Source organism: Uloborus diversus, chromosome 9, assembly GCF_026930045.1.
Source record: "Uloborus diversus isolate 005 chromosome 9, Udiv.v.3.1, whole genome shotgun sequence".
NCBI classification, from domain to species: domain Eukaryota; kingdom Metazoa; phylum Arthropoda; class Arachnida; order Araneae; family Uloboridae; genus Uloborus; species Uloborus diversus.
The window spans coordinates 63,455,084-63,475,919 of NC_072739.1; the positions used below are offsets into that span (position 1 = coordinate 63,455,084).

General features: G+C 33.0%; 1 protein-coding gene across 1 annotated transcript in view; it reads right to left on the bottom strand.

Annotated features, from left to right (window-relative positions):
• LOC129229549 (sorting nexin-25-like) overlaps window positions 1–20,836 on the bottom strand; it is a 37,244-nt gene that overhangs the window by 12,650 nt on the left and 3,758 nt on the right. Inside the window, exons 4-15 of the mRNA XM_054863872.1 lie at window positions 17,843–17,974; window positions 13,250–13,422; window positions 11,985–12,171; window positions 8,992–9,065; window positions 8,305–8,381; window positions 7,432–7,649; window positions 6,533–6,572; window positions 6,289–6,408; window positions 5,814–5,961; window positions 4,999–5,189; window positions 3,902–4,033; window positions 488–640 (exon numbers count right to left, since the gene is read on the bottom strand). Of these exons, the coding sequence (XP_054719847.1) occupies window positions 488–640; window positions 3,902–4,033; window positions 4,999–5,189; window positions 5,814–5,961; window positions 6,289–6,408; window positions 6,533–6,572; window positions 7,432–7,649; window positions 8,305–8,381; window positions 8,992–9,065; window positions 11,985–12,171; window positions 13,250–13,422; window positions 17,843–17,974 (1,645 nt within the window). The remainder of the gene's footprint in view (window positions 1–487; window positions 641–3,901; window positions 4,034–4,998; window positions 5,190–5,813; window positions 5,962–6,288; window positions 6,409–6,532; window positions 6,573–7,431; window positions 7,650–8,304; window positions 8,382–8,991; window positions 9,066–11,984; window positions 12,172–13,249; window positions 13,423–17,842; window positions 17,975–20,836) is intronic.

The window sequence follows — 20,836 nt, forward strand, 5'->3', positions numbered from 1 at the left end:
ACATAAAAAGATGCATGGGTCTGTATCTATCTTTGATGCTCAAAATTAAAAGAAGAGCTCAAAGTAGGGGTGCAGGCTTTTTTTTTTTTTTTTTTGCATTTTAATGTTGCTGGCCAGGTTACAATATCATGACCACTATGTGAGATTAGCGATAAATAATAGAGCTTTTAATGTTATTTAATTTAGAGGGCAGATTTATCTTTTAATCTTGTTCCCAGGCTGGTTTCCTTTTATAAAGTAACTTAAAGCGACAAAATAATATTTGACATAACCAAAAAAGTAAATAAGTTAAGACCTACCAATGCCTCAAACTTGAAGCAGAAGGATTTAAGATGCATTTGAAAAAAAAGATCCGCCAATTTTATATATTTCTTAATGTTTTGACCTAGCAACAGCCCTGCCAACCAGATATTTTCTCACACTAAGATTTTTGAATGAGTACCACTGATCCATCAATATGAAACACTATCACATCAACAATACTTACAGGAACTAATTTCTGATGAAGACTATGAAATGAGTTTAGCGTTCTTGATACGAGCCATCCAGCCATTCTATTTGTTGGCACTATGTCAGCATCACTAGCCAAATGAACTCGAATAGCAAAATATGGAACAAGTTTGTCATTTTCCTTCTTCTCCTGAAATGACAATTTTGTTACATGCATAATGTAAACATGAAATTTCAAAACTCCAACATGCATCTACAGTTAGTTTCAATTGTGATACATTTAAAACATAAATATCTACCAGGTGCTAAAACTAAGGAAAAATTTCACCTCAGATTCCCTCCATAAAAATTGTATAGGGAGTGACTACCACTCATGCAGAATAAAAAATCTTCTGCAAAAAGCAACAACTGTTGAGGATTCGAAAACAGCTGCAGAAAAAAACATGGCACATCAAGAGAAACAAAAACAGTGTGGTAATATGCAGAAGGTTTTAATGGGCAAATAATATGGTTGTATTTTTCTCCTATCTGAAAATCATGCTCTAAATACTTCAGGGGAGAGGAGTCTTCCATCCATTTATAAAATTGAGTTTTAAGTTCTGCAACATCATTCTAGTTTTATCAAAATAATAAAACAGAGTACTGAGGAAATCAAAATCCCGATAACAAAGTTATGCATTTAATTTTAATGACTACAAACTTATTCATAGATGCTAACTTCAGAATGGCTTGAAACACTTTTAGCAGCAGACAAATTGGAATTTTTTAGTAGCTTGGCAAAAGTTAAATGACAGGACCTCTACTTATTTTCATATGTAAGCAGTTTGAATTTCGCCTAATATATAGAAATTCTTATATAATGCAAAAGAGGTACCAGAGCTGAGTTTCCGCACAAATGAAGCACAGACCATTGACTAATATAAATCAATTATTAAACAATTGATGGTTTTCTTTTATCACCAAAAACAATTTATATATAAATCGTAATTTATTTCACTTTCAAAATTATCTTAACGTTTAAGCACTTGAACGAGGAAAAGTAAAAAAAGATTAAACAAATTCATCATGAGTCACATTAATACATTAAAATACCACCTATTTTTAATTCAAAAGGGGAAAATTATAAAAATATGATGCTTTTTTTTTCATTATAAGGCCTTACTTGCAAAGCCTATGATTAGGTATCAACATTCCTTTTTTAAAAAATCCAAGACCCTCCCCAGGTAAAAAAAACACAAAATTCCAAGATTCAATAAATGACAGATTTTGAGCAACTGAATTGAAACATCAAAAAATTTTAAACTATGCTTGGTTACTATTTGATTAACTGACAACAATTTGAAATATTCAATTGCACAAATGCTCAAGAATCATGCATTCAGAATCAAAAACAAGTGCAAAAAAGAAACTGCTCAATTTTATGCATGATTATTATACATCTCTAGTGCATAATATATGTTTTCAGAATTACAATTTTAGAAACATCAGGAGTTTGGTTGATTGATGCAATAATGCACTACTTTTTTCATTGAAGTTGTCGAAAATTTACTTCCTAGAAAAATAATCTAGAGTTTTTTTTTTAAAGCAGTTTTCTTTCCTACTCTTTAACAATTAAAGAAAAATTTACAAAGGCAAACTGTTATTTAGAACTATTTTTTAAAGAAAATTATACCAGCTTCCAATTACTCTTTATGCTTTTTTTTAATAACTATTTCAAAAAATGCAAAATTTATACAATTATAGATCAAAATCATTAACCACACTTTTCATTTTTTTACTTTCTTTCACGAAAGTTTATGCTTTCTTTTATCTTCAAACTTTCTCACTTTTGTTAATAATTAACCAAGTTATAAAAAATATTCCTATTTTAAAGTTACACTCCCATTTATGAAAATTGCATTATCACGAAGGACTTACGTGAGTGAGCTGAAAATTGCAGGAAATGTAAAGTAGGGCATGATATGCAAATGATTAGAATTGCAGAGGGGTAGCGCAAGCGTATGCTGAGCAGCGCCCTCTGAACCGCGGATCGAACTGAATATAAATAGATGGCTGTAGCGAGGGGTGTATGATTATCGGTGGTCATATGCTAGAGTAAACGTTAACTGAATCTTTACTATGCCTCTTCGACGAAAGAAAGAGAAATTTGAGCAAATTTCGGAGTTTGAAGGAAGCAAAATCGTCGGCCTTCGTGATGCTGGATTGGCTAAACCTGCAGTAGCCGCTCATGTGCAGCGTAACAGCAGCACAATCATGCGTGTTTGGAAGCAGTGGACTGACAAGGGTCCGACAGATTGGAAATCCGGGAGTGGACCCGAAATGTGACGTCATCTTGCGATGAGACACCTGGTGCGTATGGCGCTGACAGACCGCATAGCTTCTTCTAGACAATTACCAGCACAGTTGTCAACAGCTACAGGTGTTTCATTGTGTGCTTCATCAGTTCGGAGACGTCTGCTGCAAGGATTCCTTTATACAGAATTCCTCTTACGCAAAAGCATCACTGCCTGCAGCGCTGATTGGCAGCAGGTTGTTTTTCTGATGAATTCCGCTTCAATTTGTGGCACCATGATGGTCGAATTCGTGTTAGGCGCTATGCCGATGAACGGCACATTCCAGAGTGCATTATCGAACGCCACAATGGATGAACACCCAGAGTTATGGTCTGGGATGCCATAGCATATCATGGTCAATCACAATTGCTACGAATTGTGGCCAATTTGAACAGTACCCGAAACGTAAACGAAGTTTTACAGCCCCAAGCTCTTCCTTTTCTGCAAGGATTGCCAGGGGCTGTATTCCAGCAGGATAATGCCCGTCCACATGTCGCCAGGACTGTCAAATCCTACCTTGATTCGCAGCAGGTAATGCTTCTTCCTTGGCTTGCATATTCCCCGGATATGTCACTGATTGAACATGTGTAGGGTTTCGTTGGGCGGCGTCTCGCTCGTGATTCTCGTATTGTTGCTTCGACAGACCAACTTTGGTTGCGCATTTAAACCATATGGAATACTCTTCCGCAGGCAGATATTCAAACTTTGTTTCACTCCATGTCAAGTCATGTAGCAGCTCTTATTGCGGTACGTGGTGGCCACACAAAATACTAATTTCTATATTTTTTTATTGTTTGTTTGGTTTGAAAACTTAATCATTTATTTGTACCATTACCACTGAACTGAGTATTAAATTTCATTCAGCTATGATGCTTCCTTTATGGTGTTGAAATTTTCACAAACAGGAGTGTATATTCTTCATTACTTATGAATGTTATTTCAAAGAAGTTTGCACAGTATAGTAAACAATGAATTCAAAAATCAAATACAGGATAATCATGTTAAGTTATATAATCACTGATAATTTTGTGGATAACTGCAGTCATACATGATAAAATAAATTTCAACGCATGTTTCTTCCAAAAGAAATTCAGTTATACTTTTAAACTTTAAATTACCATTGCATCTATAATGGTCGCCTGCCAGATTCCTAAGTATTCAATCCAAAGTTCTGTTTTTTCTATGTGGTTTTCCAGCATATGCTGCTCTTGAACTAGATCCACAATCTCTTTTTCCATCATTACGATGACCTAGGAAAACAAAACACAATTAAAACAAGGATCAGTTGCATCAATTATTATCATTATTATATCACAAATAAAAAAAAAGTGCTATGATCCAGAAAACTGCACCCTGCATTATCAAATATAGATTGTCTCTAAACCATTTAAATGGGCAAAGTTTTATACAGCAGTAAGGGTAGATCCAGAAAATTTTCAAAGAGGGGGCGATTGTGTTTTACTCTTTGGAACTCCAATTTCAAAAAACTTTCAAAGGAGTGTACTAAACCCCATTGCTTACCTTTATGTAATCAAAGGGGTCATACTGTCTGTCTCCTGTGTCATTTGAAAAATATCCAGGGGAGCTCTTGAAAATATCTCTAACTTCACCTAAGATTGTGTAAAATTGAGATTTTGGAATTTCAATTTCCAAAACCGTCCTGTAGAAAGTTCCGGTAACTATCCTCAAAGCAATAAAAGATGGGCTATGATTGCATTTTCAAGACTTCAATTCCGGAAGAATTCCGGGAAAGAGCCCTCTTTCTCCTAACACCATCAAAGATTACGTAAAATTGCATTTTTGGAATTTCAATATCGAAAATATACCCGAAGAAAATTCTTGTATCTCAGCTCAAAGAGGGGGTGATAACCCCTCCCTTGCATCCCTCCTTGCAGCAGCGTGATGAATACCATGTATAGAATTAATAAGGCTATTCAGCTCTGAGTGAGATTTTGCATATTTGTGACATTGACCGGCCAATTACAACTGTACATTGCATTGATTAATGGAGATTTCTACTTGTTGAGTTGAAACTCTTTATTTTATTCGGAAACATACAACACCTAAGTTATCTGATATTGATGACATAGATATACCATTAAAATTCTACTGAATAAATTGACACTGAGCATTGCTGAAAAGTTAGTGTCTTTAAACTTACTCATAACTAATCAACTACAAATAAAACAAAGCCATAAAAAGAAAAGATTTGCACCTTTTTGTCACATTTAGGATTATTTCTTAATGCTTGCAAAGCTTGTCTCTTGTAACTGAGTTTTTCAGTAAGAATTTTTAACTGAGATCTAGCATAACTGGAATGATCAAACACAGAAACGTCAGAAGTTTCAGTCAACTTTTCAACTGGAATATCTTCTGTAGGTGTATCGATTTCTTCTTCAACATCATCTACAAAAGTTAATTATTATATTTATAAAATAAGCTTTTTGAACTTAACATTAAAAATAGCATCACATTTAAGTCATAAAATCAAGTATTTCAACAGGGGTGCCCAACTAGGGGGGTCATGGCGCAGATTGCGCCATTAAAATTTTTAGCGGGATTGATTTGAGGTGTATTTTTGTTATTTTTAGAGGGGGAGGCTCTTGCATTTGGGAGGTGAGTCTTCGCAATATTTAGGGGGTGCGTCCTTGCCCTTAGGGGAGGTGGGCACCCCTGTTTTCAATAATGCATTCCAATAGCGTAGCAACAAAAAATTTCAATAAGAGAAGAAATTGATTCCTTAATAAAATTGTTCTATTACTACAAATGAAATTATCAACATTATTTAATAAATACATCCTTTGTTGCTTTTGCTTTAAGACATAAGGAATAATCCAACTATCCAGGAAAAGGTTGAAAATAATTCTAGACACAACAATCACAAGTTTATTATACATTTACCTGAGTAATTTTTGAATGATAACTGCTTTTTCAATAAAACCAAGGTTTATTGAATGTCAAAATTATAAAAAAATAAAATGTTCACAATAAGCAATTTTTTTTTAAATATAAATCAATTAAGTCATTTACCAGGTAATTCTTGCATAAAGTCGATGCCTTGTTTTTCTACATCTCCAAGCATTTTGTGATATATATCGCTCACAATGAAAGATGCATAAAATTTTTCTTCTAAAACTTTGTAAATTTCTTCTTGTGCTTGAAAAAATGCTTCAGGGCCCTTCAAAACATTACAAACACCATATAAGATTAACAACGTTTTAACACACAAAATTAGCAGATTACTGCATACAAGTGTTTCTAAGTTACAGGGAACCCCTTTTTCAATACAAAATAGTGAGCTTTTTGATGTAAAGACAAAATGGAGTTTATTGTAACTCCGAAACAGGTGCATGCAGTAATCTGTAAATTTTGTGGGGTAAAGTGTTATTGATTACTTCCCTACACAAAGTTATTTCCAATATTAAAAAAACAAAAATAAGAACATACTATTTACTATCGGGAATTATGTAATCTATTTTAGGTTTCAAGTGTATATAAAAATTACTTTGTTGGCCATCATAAATTCTTCAATTCCTTTAAGTGTATTCTTATTCAGACGCACACCACTGGTTTGGTTATGAACATACATCTGAACAATATCATTACCCAACTTGTGCCATATTTCCTGAAACCAAGACAACAATAAAAAATAATCTACGAAACTTCTCATTTTTTGTATTAATATTAAAATTTTGCAAGTTGAAGGAAAAATAAATCAATTCAACACTTGAAACCTCAAGAAATTTTACCTTATCCGCATGTTTCATATCTTCAACTGCTTCCCAAAATCTGAAAAAGAATAAAGCATACACTAAGACTAATGAATTCTACTATACATGGAATGTAGAAAAAACTGTTTAAAAAAATGCTTAATCAAAAAGCCATAGCTTCTATGATTGCAAAACGAAACCTAGGGATACTTTTGCATCAATAAATCTCACAATAAAAAATTAATTCTGTACTTTTTTTTTTATTTTATTAAAAAAGGATTTTTTAAAAGAATCTTTCTACTAAGGAAATATATATATATATATATATATATATATATATATATATATATATTTCCTAAGTAGAAAAAATAATAAACAAAAATAATTACAAAAATTAAGATAAAAATTACTCAAATACTTGCTTTAGTATTCACCAATACTAAAATATATTTTTGTATTCTGTATGAACACTTAGTTTTCAAAAAAAGTAAATTTTCAAAAAGAAATTTTTTGAAATTTTAACTGCAGGTATTTTTCTTAGAATTCCTAAATTTTACAAATTTGTCTTTTTAGTGAGTCGCTTGACTTTTGTTAAAAATCTAGGAAATGTTCGGAAAAAGCATGAAAATTCAAGAGTCTCCTGAAAAAAAATGAATTGAGTAGAAAATTATGCTAAATCCATATACAATTCTTAAAACTCTGGACTCTTGAATCCCAAGGGACAGTACGTCATCTTTAGTCCTGACTTCGGAAAATAAACACTTCTGATACAAAGGCAGTACAATTCCAGGATAGAAAATTAAGTCAAATTTTAAATTAAAAAAAAAAAACTTTACTGAAAAAGAAATAAGAACATGCAAAAACATTTAATACAGAATTTGCATCCATAGAACTTAAGCTATTTATAATCAAACTACAATCTAAAAGGAAAATTTTACCCTAAAAGAGAATGGACTTCTTCTTTCTGCAAAAATTTAGAAAAATGACGTCGACATAGACTTGATTGCATGATGACAGACATGGACAAAACTTTCTGCCCAGGTATGTAGCTACTATCTTTAATGAGGGTATCAACACCAGCACGAGGGGAGGATACGTAATCTGGACCACCCACAGATCGCAAACGTTTTTCACACTGGCTTTTGGCAAACCTCAACTAAAATCAAAGAACTCCTTTTTAAAAAGCAAATTTTTGTAGACCAGTTAATGTTTTTATTTTAATAAATCTTATTAGAAATGGGGAAAAAAAATAATCCCATATTTAGTTGTTTAAAAAGGGAATTTAAGGCAATTTTGCAATAAACATAAAACATTTACACTGAAAGGAAATAAGATACATGCTAGAAACACACCGCCAGTTCAGTCAATTCCAGCTGAGGACTGCAGTTTCGTGCTTATTAGCACTCATCAGCCTGTCATAGGAAAGTGACTGAGCTAGAGGTGGAAAACCTCTTAAGGAAGCCAAGAGTGCCAAACAAACTGGTAGCTAATACAGAATTAATGCTAATTCTGTATTAGCTACCAGTTTGTTTGAGACTTTAGGCTTCCTTAAGAGGTTTTCCACCTCCAGCTCAGTCATTCCTATGCCAAGCTGATGAGTGCTAATAAGCACAAAACTGCAGTCCTCGGCTGGAATTGACTAAGCTGGCGATGTATTTCATGCATTTCTGCCTTAGCCCTGGTTATAGGGCAGTAACTTACTGAAGATGCATACTATTCAGAGCAAAATTGTATCATCACTATTTGTTCTACACTTGTACAAATTTCATTTTTTTTTAAAATTAAACAAACTAGTATATTTAAAATATCACCTGGTTCAAATATCGAGATAAATTCCTGGCTTGTAGTAAATCTCCTTTATTTGTCTTTTGAGGATTGAATTCTTTGTCTAACAATAAATTCAAAACATAAAAATTTAAAAAGTTGTTCATTAAATAAATGAATTATTCACTACAATAATTTAGCAATAGAAAGTAATTTTTACATAACAAACTTTTTCTCTTTTTACACTTTTGGTGTTTAAGTTACACATAGTTATAAGTATTTTTATTTGATAGAAAAAGTTTTAAAAAATAATAATAATAACAACATTGCATAAACCAGTCGGATATTTTGAAACAAAAAGTTAAGTTACTGATACGCAGAGAGGCAACATAAAAAAGTTTTCAACAAAAAAATACAAGCTTTAGTAGAAATATTACATAAATTATATCAAACAAATGAAATAAGTTACCATATCAGTTATAATTTACAGCAATACATCACATCAAAGGATGAAAATAAAATGTTTAAAAGCATTAAAAAAATTTAACCAATATTACCCCCAATTAAATAAACTTTTAACAAACAAATGGAAAAATCACACTTAAAGCTAAGAGTAAAAGCTTTCATATCTTCTCCTGAAAATAGTTGATGTCTAAAATTCATTCTTTTAAAAAAAAAAAAAAAAAACTTTGGGCAGTAAAAATTAAAGGACAAAAAAGCTGTGATTAACTCACCAGCATCCATGCCCCTAGATCTTTTTAAATTACTCATAGTTGTGGCTTGCATGATTTCCGTGACAATGTAATACCTAGAAGTTTTATAAAAATCCTTAATTTTATGACTAAAAAAATACAGCTAAATGTAAAAAAGAAATACAGTGAAATTCTTGAATTTGGTTATATATATATAATGAAATTCCTGTTACAAAGAAAAAGTTTTGTGGTTCCATAGTTGGTTGTGACAGGATTTCACTGTATTACAATGTTAAATCACCCTAATTTTCAGAGAACTGCATGCATGTATTTCAGGGTTCTAAGGAACCCCCATCAAATAAATGAGCTTATGGATGAAAAGATATGGTTTCTATTGGAATATACACTTTTCACTTTTCACTCCATGGTCCCCCATACCTATCACTGTTTGTGGTTAAACCAGTTGGATGGGACCCCAAGGACAGATACAAGGGAGGGGCGATCGCCCCTCCCTTGAGGGACCTTGCAAAGACAATTTTTACCAATTAGAAGCTCTAAAATGCAAGTGTAGGTAGGCCCTCTTTTATAACGTTAAGGAAAGAATGGGGTTCAAATCTCCCTCCCGGAAACTTTCCGAAATTGAAGTTTCAAAAAGACAATTTTAGAAGATCTTTTGCAATGTTAGGAGGAGGCGTTTAGAGATCTTTCCCTGGACATTTCACAAATTTTAAGTCTTAAAAGACGTGACTGCAGACACCTCATATAGCCTTTGGGGAGTAATGGGTTTTAGTCCTCTGGTAATTTCTCGAAACTGAAGTCTCAAAAAGTATAATTTTAGACGGTTTTTGATGATGTTAGGGGGAGGGAGTTACGAAACTTTCTCCAGAATTCTTAAGAAATCACAGCTCAAAAACGCAATTGTAGAATGCCTGAAAAGGAAAGGAAGAGGTTCCAAATTTGTCCTTGTGGGACCCTGAGGACAGTTCTGATTTTTTGATCCAGACCAGAAGCCAAGCAATCCCTGGTCCAGCACCCCCAGAGGTATTGTTTCACTTGGAGAACTTTGTGACCACGAGCATATTTAACGTTCCCCAGTCGCCATTATTGAAGACAGTGTATCTTCGACCAGCTATTATCAAACCCAGGACCCTCTGGTCACAAGTCCAATGCCTTACCCATCAGGCCACCACGGCCCTAATTGGAATACACAGGACTATAGTAACAATTTTGTTTGTAATATATAGTGGTTTTTCTATTTAAAAAAAAAAAAACCAAGAACTTTAGAATGCTAAAAATACATAACAATAATTTTTTTAGTAAGGATATGTATCACAGATGCCAATTTTAACAAGAAAACATAAAGAACCATAATGTTTATCAAAATATATGATGTGAAAGGGTTTTATGAACTGACAAGAAATCAACTAATAAAATCAAATCTTAGCATAAAACAATGTATGACATAACAAGGGAATTGTGATAAAAGGCAAATCGGCTAGTTTCCGTAGACAGCTATTAGCTATATAAAATTACAAAGACATATTCTTCATGAGTAAGCTCAACTCACTAACCTTGAGCACAAATTGTTGACAATGACATCTGTAAATTTTTGTGCTGTTTCTCATTTTCTGATTTTCCTACTTCCAATTCTATAATTTTACACACTGTCAGTCAAACTTTGCACTTCTGCATTGCATATAAATATTGGCGCTTGAATTTTAATAGTATAGAAATTTCCTTAAATGCATTCTACAGCTGAAAAATTAAATAATTGAAAACTGATTTGGTTGGGGGGGGGGACATATAGCAAACATAAAGTTAACTGCTTTATGTGTAGAGTATTTCTGAGATTCAGGAGAAACCATTCTCAAACAATGCAAATCTATTTTGGAATGTAAGTAAATTAAAATTTCAAACCTTTCTTCTGATAATAGCAACTGAACCTTTCTTCTAATAATAATTATAGATGTAAGCAATTGGTTATATTGATATAAAAAATTTAAAATATTCTTTTGTTCAATAATCATTTAAAACTAGTGAACTCCATTGAAAACATTCCGATTGTGTTATCTTCATGTAAATGGCAGCATTGGTTATATATTTTTTAAAAGGCTATTCTCAAACAAAAACAGCAGCTTTTAACTTCAAGAAAGCTGGTTTTTCTTGTGGTGTAAAACGTTAAGTTGTTTTCTTCCACTCTGAATTTTTAACATTGAAGTTTTTTATGTGTTAAGCAACTTGAAATTAAACTAAAAAGTTTACAAACAGACCTTATTTTTTTGTTTTCTGTTTTCAAGCCCAAAAAATGTTACATCATTTCCGCAGTCAAAATAAAATACATATTTTCCCAATTACTTTTGTGCTGTTAGAGTCACACAACGACAATGTACAGTAAAACAATAGTATTTTTCAGCAATAGTTTTTTCTTGGGTCTAAAGAAAATAGAAAAGATAAAAATGTTTACTTGGAGCAGTTACATATTCGCCTTTTTCAAGCAAAACAATCTTATGATAATTTTGCAATTTTTTTGGGCCAAAAGTTTTTCACTGATTGCTTATTACAAGAGTCAGAAACAACGCTTTGAAATCACAGTACTAACCCTTACAAAGAAGAAACAGCAGGGGCTAAAATTAAAGTGTGCATTTAAGCAAAAGCTAACCTCCAAAGAACAGGCAAAACTGGCTCCAGCTCTTTACCCACCCTTTGAGAGTTATAAGAATAGCAAATGGACCATTCCACGAGAAAACGGATATTTTGTCTGCACCAGACAGCTCATTTATTTCATGTGGAATAGTAATTTTGAAAAGGGCAATAAAAAAATTTTTATTTCTTAAGAATGAAATCATGAAGTCAGTTGTGATTTCGTAAGCAAGATAATTTTGTTCATTACCTTTTAAAACTGATTTTTACCAAAAAATATGAGTAGTTATGTTCCCACAAACTGCGACTTTTTCATGGAATGGCCCAAATAACTTTTGAAATTTCTAGCAGCTAATAGTGCACAAAACTACACAAAGATGATATATTTTCATCACCTCATTCGCTGAAGATCTTCAACAGTAGTGCACTCTTGAATCAATTTAATAAAGTCTTCATATGTCTCAGCATATGCATAAGTTCGACTGTGCTTTTCAGCTTGCTGTTGCTGATGCTTTAAATAGTTAATAAGTTTTGTATTGATCCAATCTGGATCACACAGCCAATCTATAACACGATCAAACACTGAAAGAAATGAGAGCAATTAAGAGAGTTAATCGAAAATGATTTTTAGGAACATAAACATAATACAGGAAGAAAATTTTACCTTGGATGTTTTGACAACATAATCAAGTTTACAAATACAAATGTATTCACCAGCAATAGGTTCTGGACGCAGTCAGTTTATTAGTCCACAGTGAAGATCAATGGCCCTCTTAAAGCTATCCAACCCTTTGCTTATTACAGCCTCTTCCAGTAAGCTGTTCCAAGTGCCCACAACGCTACTAAAGTAGTAACTTTTCCTGATTTCCAGGTTAGCCTGGGATTTGAATAGCTTAAAGCAATGACCCCTTGTCTTGCTTTCCGTGCAAAAATTCAACCCATTAACATCTTTCATTTTGATAAATTTAAACAACTGAATCATGAAGTCTGGTATCATAATCTAAATCTGAAAGTCCCCTTACTAGTCTAGTATCCCTTCTTTGAACCCTTTCCAATATTCTCCCGACTGCAAGTATTATTAGTAATGTTAAAAAAAGTGTAAAGACTAGTCTTGAATTCAAACTGCCAATGACCCTTTTAATTCAGGTTACTTACTTCCATAGTAGTTAAACATTTTAGAAATTATATATTGTAATGGATGATTCAAAGTTAGTTTTAGTCATTGTTTATACCTTTAATTTAACTAAATTACAGTGCTTACCCCCCCCCTTTCAAAATGTTCCTTAAAAGGGAAGAATCATTGCAACTATTAGTTATTCTAAGTTCTGCATTTTCAGTTTGGAACTGTTAATTTACGGAGAAAAGGGGACAAAATGATATTTTGTCCGGCATGTTTTCCATGGTGGAAACACCAGACAGCCTTGTCTATACTTAAAATTGCTCATCTTTTATTTACTAACGTGTGAGTGAAGATTATTTTGCACATTTAAGCTTTCATAAACATGTGAACAAAAAACATACACACGTCATTTGCATAATTTCTAGTCTACACTGTATCTAAAATTGTCGTGATTGGGCATCATACGAGTTTTTATGCAGTTGTACTATACTCTATCTACATTAATTTAACAAGATCTATTTGATGCACAAAATACAATACCTGCAACAGCGAAAATCTCACGAAGAAGACATCGCAAAGCATTATTGTGGCTATGTTCTGGCTCTAATAAAGTAACTAGTAGAAACTCACAAAGAAGTCTCAAATGCTCTAGTTCAGATTCTTTATCTGATAAGAACTGGTACACTTTGTAAGGTTGTATTTTCTCAGCTGGGCTGTGAAAAGTAATGATCCGACAAAATTAGCAAAGACAGTTTTGAAAAAATTTGCAAATATTTTTGAGTAACAAACTTGGATAGTACAAAATTGAATTCATTAAAATAACAAAACAAAGGTCAGCAAATGGTGGACTCCAGTCCAGATCCAAACTTTTAAAAAGTTTCATGAATGTATTAATTATTTAAGTAAATTATTCAAAAAATATTTATCTGCAGATATCAATGCCTTTGATGGGAAAGCCTTGTAAAGTTTCAAATGATGGATTTTTTTTTTTTTTTTTTGGGCTAATAAAAGAACTTCCTCCATATAAAATTTTGAATTACTAGCGAACAAAACCTTTAAACATGCACAATACTTAACCTCAAATAACTTAATTATGTCTAAATTTATATGTGGTCTCATACAAGGTGTATTTTCTTTCAGTCTTAAGCTGGACATGTTTGAAAAAGATATTGCAAGTCAAGAATTTATTCACATTCAAACAATTTGCAATCAAAAAATATTTCTGAAACATACAATTCAGTACTGAAGATGGAATTTGCAACATGATTTCTAGACTGCAGAAATACTACAATGTAACTAGAGAGGGCAAATGGAGTTTCATGCTCCGGGTACCAGATTTAAGGAGCACTAAACTAAGCAAGCATATTTTTTCCAACAAAACTAGGGGAATAAAAAGAAAATTATGTGAAGCCTACCAAAGAAAAGAGAAATAACTAAATACAGAATGAAAGTTAGCATGGGTTTAGCGTAAATAAAGCCATGGGATCAGGTCCGGATCTACATACATGCAGACCCCGAAGGAGGGGGGGGGGGCACTGAGGGACCCATGACTTAAGGGGGAGGGGAATCAATTAAAATAAGCAATATACAAATTTTAAAAGTCAAAAATATTTTTATAATGTTTTAGTAAACATTTGAGGAAAAATAGAAACTCAACGCATATTACATAAGAACAACAGTGAATCTTAATTAATAGAATAACAAAATAGGAGCCACTAAATATGAATTTCAGACAATTTTTTTTTAATAGAAAAAAGTGTTTTAGGCACAGAAAGTATTAAGAATCCCCAAAGTTTTTCCAGTTTTAAAAATTTGAAAGGTGAAAACAAAAATTTAACTGAATCAAAAGATTGAAGTTCATGCATTGTAACAGAACAACATAAAGTTATTGGAGACTTGTTTCCTTGCTGACATATCTTATAAATGAACTGAGTTTTAAAAAATAAGGATTAAAAAAACCCACCTGAAACTATCTAGAATTGCATAAACAAGTAAGTTACAAATAAGTTACAAACCTTAAAATAATAATTAATAAATTAATAAAAATATTTAAAAACAAATGAATTCAATACAAAGTATAGGTAGAAATATCAAAGCAGTCAAAAACAAATGACAACCACTCTTTTAAAAATTCATTATTTGGCGGGGGGGGGGGGGGGTGAGCAATCTAGTAGGCGGTTGAGGGACCCAAAGTTTATAGATCCGAGCCTGCATGGGATAAATGTGCCAAGAGGGAAAGGGCGGCAGGGGGCGCAGAAAAAGGCGAATTTTAATAAATATCATTTCAGGGGTTCTCAAACTGGGTGCTGCAGCACCTTGGGGAGCCATAGGTAAAAGTGAGGGGTGCCACGAAATGTCCATTGTATCCATATAAATGTGTACAATAGAGAAACCAGGGTGCAGTGGTAAAATTTTAATTCTTCAAAGGGTGCCACAAATCTGAAAAGTTTGGGAACCCCTGAGCTATATCTTATTTAGTCACCCCACTTGGAGGAATATTCTGCGAACAAAGGCACTTGAAAGTAACATTACAAAGCAACTCATATACTTTTAAATAATCTTTTCCCACAATAAAACTATAAAACTTTCAGCACGATGTCTTCCTCAACTTACTACAATGAGGAGATTAATTGTTTATCCTTCTGGTCTAAGGAAGTATTGTTAGGGCTTTCATGGCAGCTAGCCCTGTCAGATACTGCAAACTTGTTAATATGAATCCTGTATTTACAAACTTATTTTAAAAATAAAAAAATGTCAAAAAAAAAAAGGTATTCGGAAAAGATTATAAAAAGTTTACAAGAGTTTAAGAGCAAGAAAAATAAATATCATACACTTCACTTCGTTATTCACTTTTGTTTCATGTTGAAGCTGCAAAAAAAAGTAGGTAAGACATTGTTTATCTAATTGGAAGCAAGACAAATTTGTTAAATGTTACTTTTTGTTTTCTTGAAGAAAAGTATTACACAATAGTTAAGGAGATTCAAAGCTCTGAAGTCAGTCAGTTTTTTCAGGGGAAACCCAAAGATTGTTTCTTATGCAATAAATAAAACTAAAATGAAAGTATCGGCAGTTTTAATATTTTTTCCGGTTAAAAAAACTAAAAATATGCTTTAAGCACGTTACTGTGTTACATACACATATTACAACTGCTGCTAATTACAAATTCAATGTTGTATTCTAAGTTCTTAAATATAATTTTTTGCATCATTTTTAGAGTGTGATAGGGAGGGAGAGAAAAAGTCTAATGAGCACTAGAAAATGGAAGATTTTTCCTATCTAGCCAGAAAATTAGAAGATTAGTGAAAAAAAAAGGAAGAGTAGGCAGTAGGGGAAAGTCGTTTAGTATTGGACAGCAGGTAGTATCGGACAAGGGCTGCTTCTTAATTCCGCTGCCAGGGGCAGCACGTACTGGGTCAACACAGTGTGCCGTATTGGGGATGAAAGCCACAGACATCATATTGGTTCAAATCAACCATTCTTTCTGGTGTGTAAAGCTAGTTGTTTGTTTGTTGAGAGAATTGCAGTGCTCGAACTTATCTTCTGGAGCATATATTTACACATAGAGTAAGTTATATTGTTTCATTGTTATACCTTTAGACTGATAGTATATTAATCTAAGTATTATGGGCTATAAAAGTGTCTAGCTTAAGTAATAACCTAATGGTGGTTAAACAACTAGCTTTACAGTCGGGTTGCATCGAACAAACCAGTTTCGGGTTGTATCGGACAAAGTTACTGGCACCAAAATAAAATACTGACGGTGTTTTTCTTTGTCCAACAGGTTAAAATGGAAAAATAAAAACATAAATGGGATGAAACAAATATGAAAGAAGCCATTGAAAAAGTTGGACTTAATAAAATGACAATTAGAGAAGCTAGTGAAAGATATTTTGTCCCAAAAAGTACTTTTGGTGATAGGATCAAAGCTTTACGGGAAACCAAAGAAATGGTCATGAAGCCTATCTTAGGAACTCACTAAGTTTTCCCAAGAGCATTCACAGATGATCAAGAAAAAATACTTTATGATCATATTAAAAGTTTAGATAGTCAACTTATGCCTTTGAGTAAGAACGAGTTTTTAGCTTTGGTTTACAAATATGCAGAGCAACTAAATATCAAGCACAGTTTTAATAGAGAAACCAAGAAAGAAGGTAAAGACTTTTAATATGAATTTATGAAAAGACATGAAGATTTGAGTTTAAGAACAGCTGAATCTACAAGCTTACAAAGAGCAGCCGGCTTTTATAAAAAATTACTGCTTATTTTCATTTTTAGACTTGTATACTATTCTAAGTAACAAACTACTTTGTTCGTTTCATTTTTTTGCACATTAAAATGTTATTTTTGAACTATTTGTTTTTATTTCAACATTTTAATATTTTGTCCGATACAACCCTCCAAAATTTAAAATTGGCCAAAAATAGAGTCTGATAAAAATTTGTTTAAAAAATACGACTTGATGTTTTTTTAGCCAAAGTTTACAATTTATTTTAGGTAACTTAGTACAGCATAATTTAATGTAAAAACTTATTCTTTACAGATCGGACACCTAAGCCATTTCATTAAGTGTTATGATTGAAATGGCTTAGGTGTCCGATACTACCTGACCTTCCCCTAATGTATTATATTTTTAAACTCTTAATTTTTGCATTATAAATCACAATATAAATATGAATGTTTCAGATGCATAAAAAGAATGTAAAAATTATAAAAAGATATATGAAAACCTCTCATGACCAACCTAAGGGAGAGTCGTGGGAGGTCACAAGTGATCTGCCAAAAAATTTCCTTATTTTGCAAATTTTGCTGATGATTCTGTAAATTTGGAGACAATATAACAACATTGAGATCCTTTTTTTCATTTTTCAATTTTTTTCATGATGCCTAATGTCTCTTTTCATCAGATGTTATATATGTGAGGGATGTGTGTAAGATCGCATTTTATTACCCAGTAAAATTGGAATTTCATTTCGCAAATTAAGAATTTTTTCCCATGCAAAAATTTTAGCTTGGGGCACTCATGTGTGCAAAAAAAAAAAAATTTTTTCTTAATTTTTAAGTTGAAACAATTGAATAAATCAACAAAATCAAAAATTGGAAATAAAAATAAATCAATATAAAGAAAATAGTTACTTTATAACAGAGTATTTAATACGTTGAAGATGATCAGTTACTATGACCACAATGTCACTGGTAAACAATTTAACATCATCAATTTTGCGGCACCTATTTCTAAATGTAAACAGCATTTCTCTAATAGGGTCTCTGAAAAACAATTTTACAGCATTATTAAAACAGTTAAAATTTAAACTACAAAAAATATTTAAAGTTTAATACAGAAGAAAATTAAAGAAAAGAAAAATTTATTTAAAAAAAAGATCACTGCATTTATGGAATAAAAAATCAAAACAACTAAACATATTTAAAAAAATTTAAGTAAAAAAATATAGACAAAACAAGCTTGATTATCTTTGACTGAAATTCATACTAATACTACAACACATTTTCTCATTCATTCAGTTAACCACTTGAGTATCTTATCAAAAGTGGACGGTTTCCCAATACCAGGCTTTGCAGGAAAGCAAAGACATTTCAGGGAGAAGGGCAGATACAAAGCCCAAAATAATAAAACTACGAACGCACTGCATGTTAATTAACTTTAATTTTCGCCACCCATATTTCACTCTAATTCTTAAATACAAATACAAATACAAAAGTGACGACCAGCAACAGGCTCTGGGCCCAGCTAGACTGGTTCCTAGTCAATTTATAATCCCCAGGGAATATCAATGGCACTCTTAAAACTGTCTACCCCTTTGCTCATTACCACCTCTTCTGGTAAGCTGTTCCAAGGTTTCACTACCCTGCTAAAACAATAATTTTTCCTAATATCCATGTTAGCCTGAGATTTAAATAGCTTAAAACAATGACCCCTTGTCCTGTTTTCAGTGCTAAACTTTAGCCCCGTAACATCTTTCGTTTTAATAAATTTAAACAGCTGAATCATGTCCCCTCGGTCTCTTCTTTGCTCAAGACTGTACATTTTTAGCCTTCTAAGCCTGGAATCATAATCTAAGTGGGAAAGTCCACTTATTAGCCTTGTAGCCCGCCTTTGAACCCTTTCCAATACATTAATGTCTTTCTTAAGATAAGAAGACCAAAACTGAACAGCATACTCCAAGTGGGGTCTTACCAAACTTCTATATAAGGGCAGAAGAACTTCTTTAGATTTATTTGAAATAGATCTATTGATAAACCCAAGCATCTTATTGGCTTTGTTGCTAGCAATGCTGCACTGTTGGCTAAACTTTAAGTCCTGACTTATTAGGACCCCCAGATCAGTAATTTTGTCTGCCTGACTAATGACTGAACCTTGCAAATAATAACTTGTACACTTATTTCCATGCCCTAAATGTAGCACTTGACATTTCCCAACATTAACAGCCATACCCCATTTATCAGCCCACTCCGTAATATGATCTAGATCCTCTTGCAGCTGATTTGCTTGTTCTTCATTTTCTACAGTCCCCATGACTTTGACATCATCAGCAAAACAATTCATGTTCCCAGAAATATTTTTGTGAATATCGTTCATAAAGACAATGAACAAAACAGGCCCTAACACTGATCCTTGAGGAACCCCGCTTAAGACCTCACTCCAATTAGAATAATTTCCCCTTGCAACTACTCTTTGTTTCCTTCCGGTCAGCCAATTTTTTACCCAAATGAAAGTTTTCCCTCCTATTCCTATATCAGCTAATTTGCTAAGTAGAGCAACATGCGGTACCTTATCGAAAGCTTTTTGAAAATCAATGTAAACAACATCTACAGGCTTCTTATTGTCCAAAGCCATGGTAACTTTGTCATAGAAATGTAATAAATTAGTTGCACAAGATTTACCTTTCCTAAAACCGTACTGAAAACTAGTCAATAGATTATTAGTCTCTAGAAAATTTACTATCTTAATTTTCATCAATGTTTCAAAAATTTTGCAAATCACCGAAGTTAGACTCACAGGTCTATAATTTCCCGCACTCCCTTTAGACCCTTTCTTGAAGAGCGGTGTAATGTTAGCCAGCTTCCAGTCCTCTGGCACTGTCCCCGAATTATAAGAAGCATTGAAAATGTTTGCGATTACATCTGCTAATTCCTCTGCACATTCAACTAAAATTTTCGGATAAATATTATCTGGCCCCGGAGCCTTAGTCTCTTTAATTTTTTTCAAATGAAGTAAAACGTCATCCCTGGAAAATACAAAGTCCTCAAGCTGTACTATAGCTTGTGCCTTGTTGGTGTCAACTGTTAAGTTACAGTTATTGTTAAAAACACTCGAAAAAAAGTTATTAAGAACATTAGCAATATCACTATCGTCCTGAATTAAAATTCTGTGCTCATCAACCAGTGGCCCAATATGACTATTTCGAACTTTCCCCGAATTAGCGTATGCAAAAAACCTCTCGGGATTCCTGTTTATGTTATCTGCCAGTCTTTGCTCCAACTCTCTTTTCTGAATCCGTACCAAATACTTAAATTTACGCCTTGCCTTACAATATTGGAGCCTATCTGCACTGTGACCTGTTTCTCTAAACCTATGAAAAGCAGCTTGCTTGTAATTTAGAGCGTCTTTAGTTTCCCTGGAGAACCACATTGGCCAAATTTTAGTGTTGACACCCTTTCTCCTAAAAGGAACATGATCCCTAACCGTATTCGCTAGATTTTCCTTAAACTCTGCCCACTGAAGATTCACATCGCTATTGTCCAATCCAGAAGAAAAAACTGCTTTCAAACTCTGCCGAAGTGCCACAAAGTCAGTATTTCTGAAATTGGGCACAAACCTAAAATTCTCTACTTTGTGCATATCAAATTTAATCCCAAACCTAATACTGTTGTGGTCACTATCTCCAATGTGTTCCCCTACACATAACCCCTGAACAGAGCCTTCCATGTCGCAGAAAACTAGATCTAAAATCGCGTCCTGTTGAGTACCCTGAGTTACAATTTGATCTAAGAAACAGTCACCAATTACTTTCAAAAAATCCTCTTCTCTGCTATTACTATGGTAAAAATTATTCCAATCAATTCCTGGAAAATTAAAATCTCCCATTATGATGACTGACCCCTTGCTGA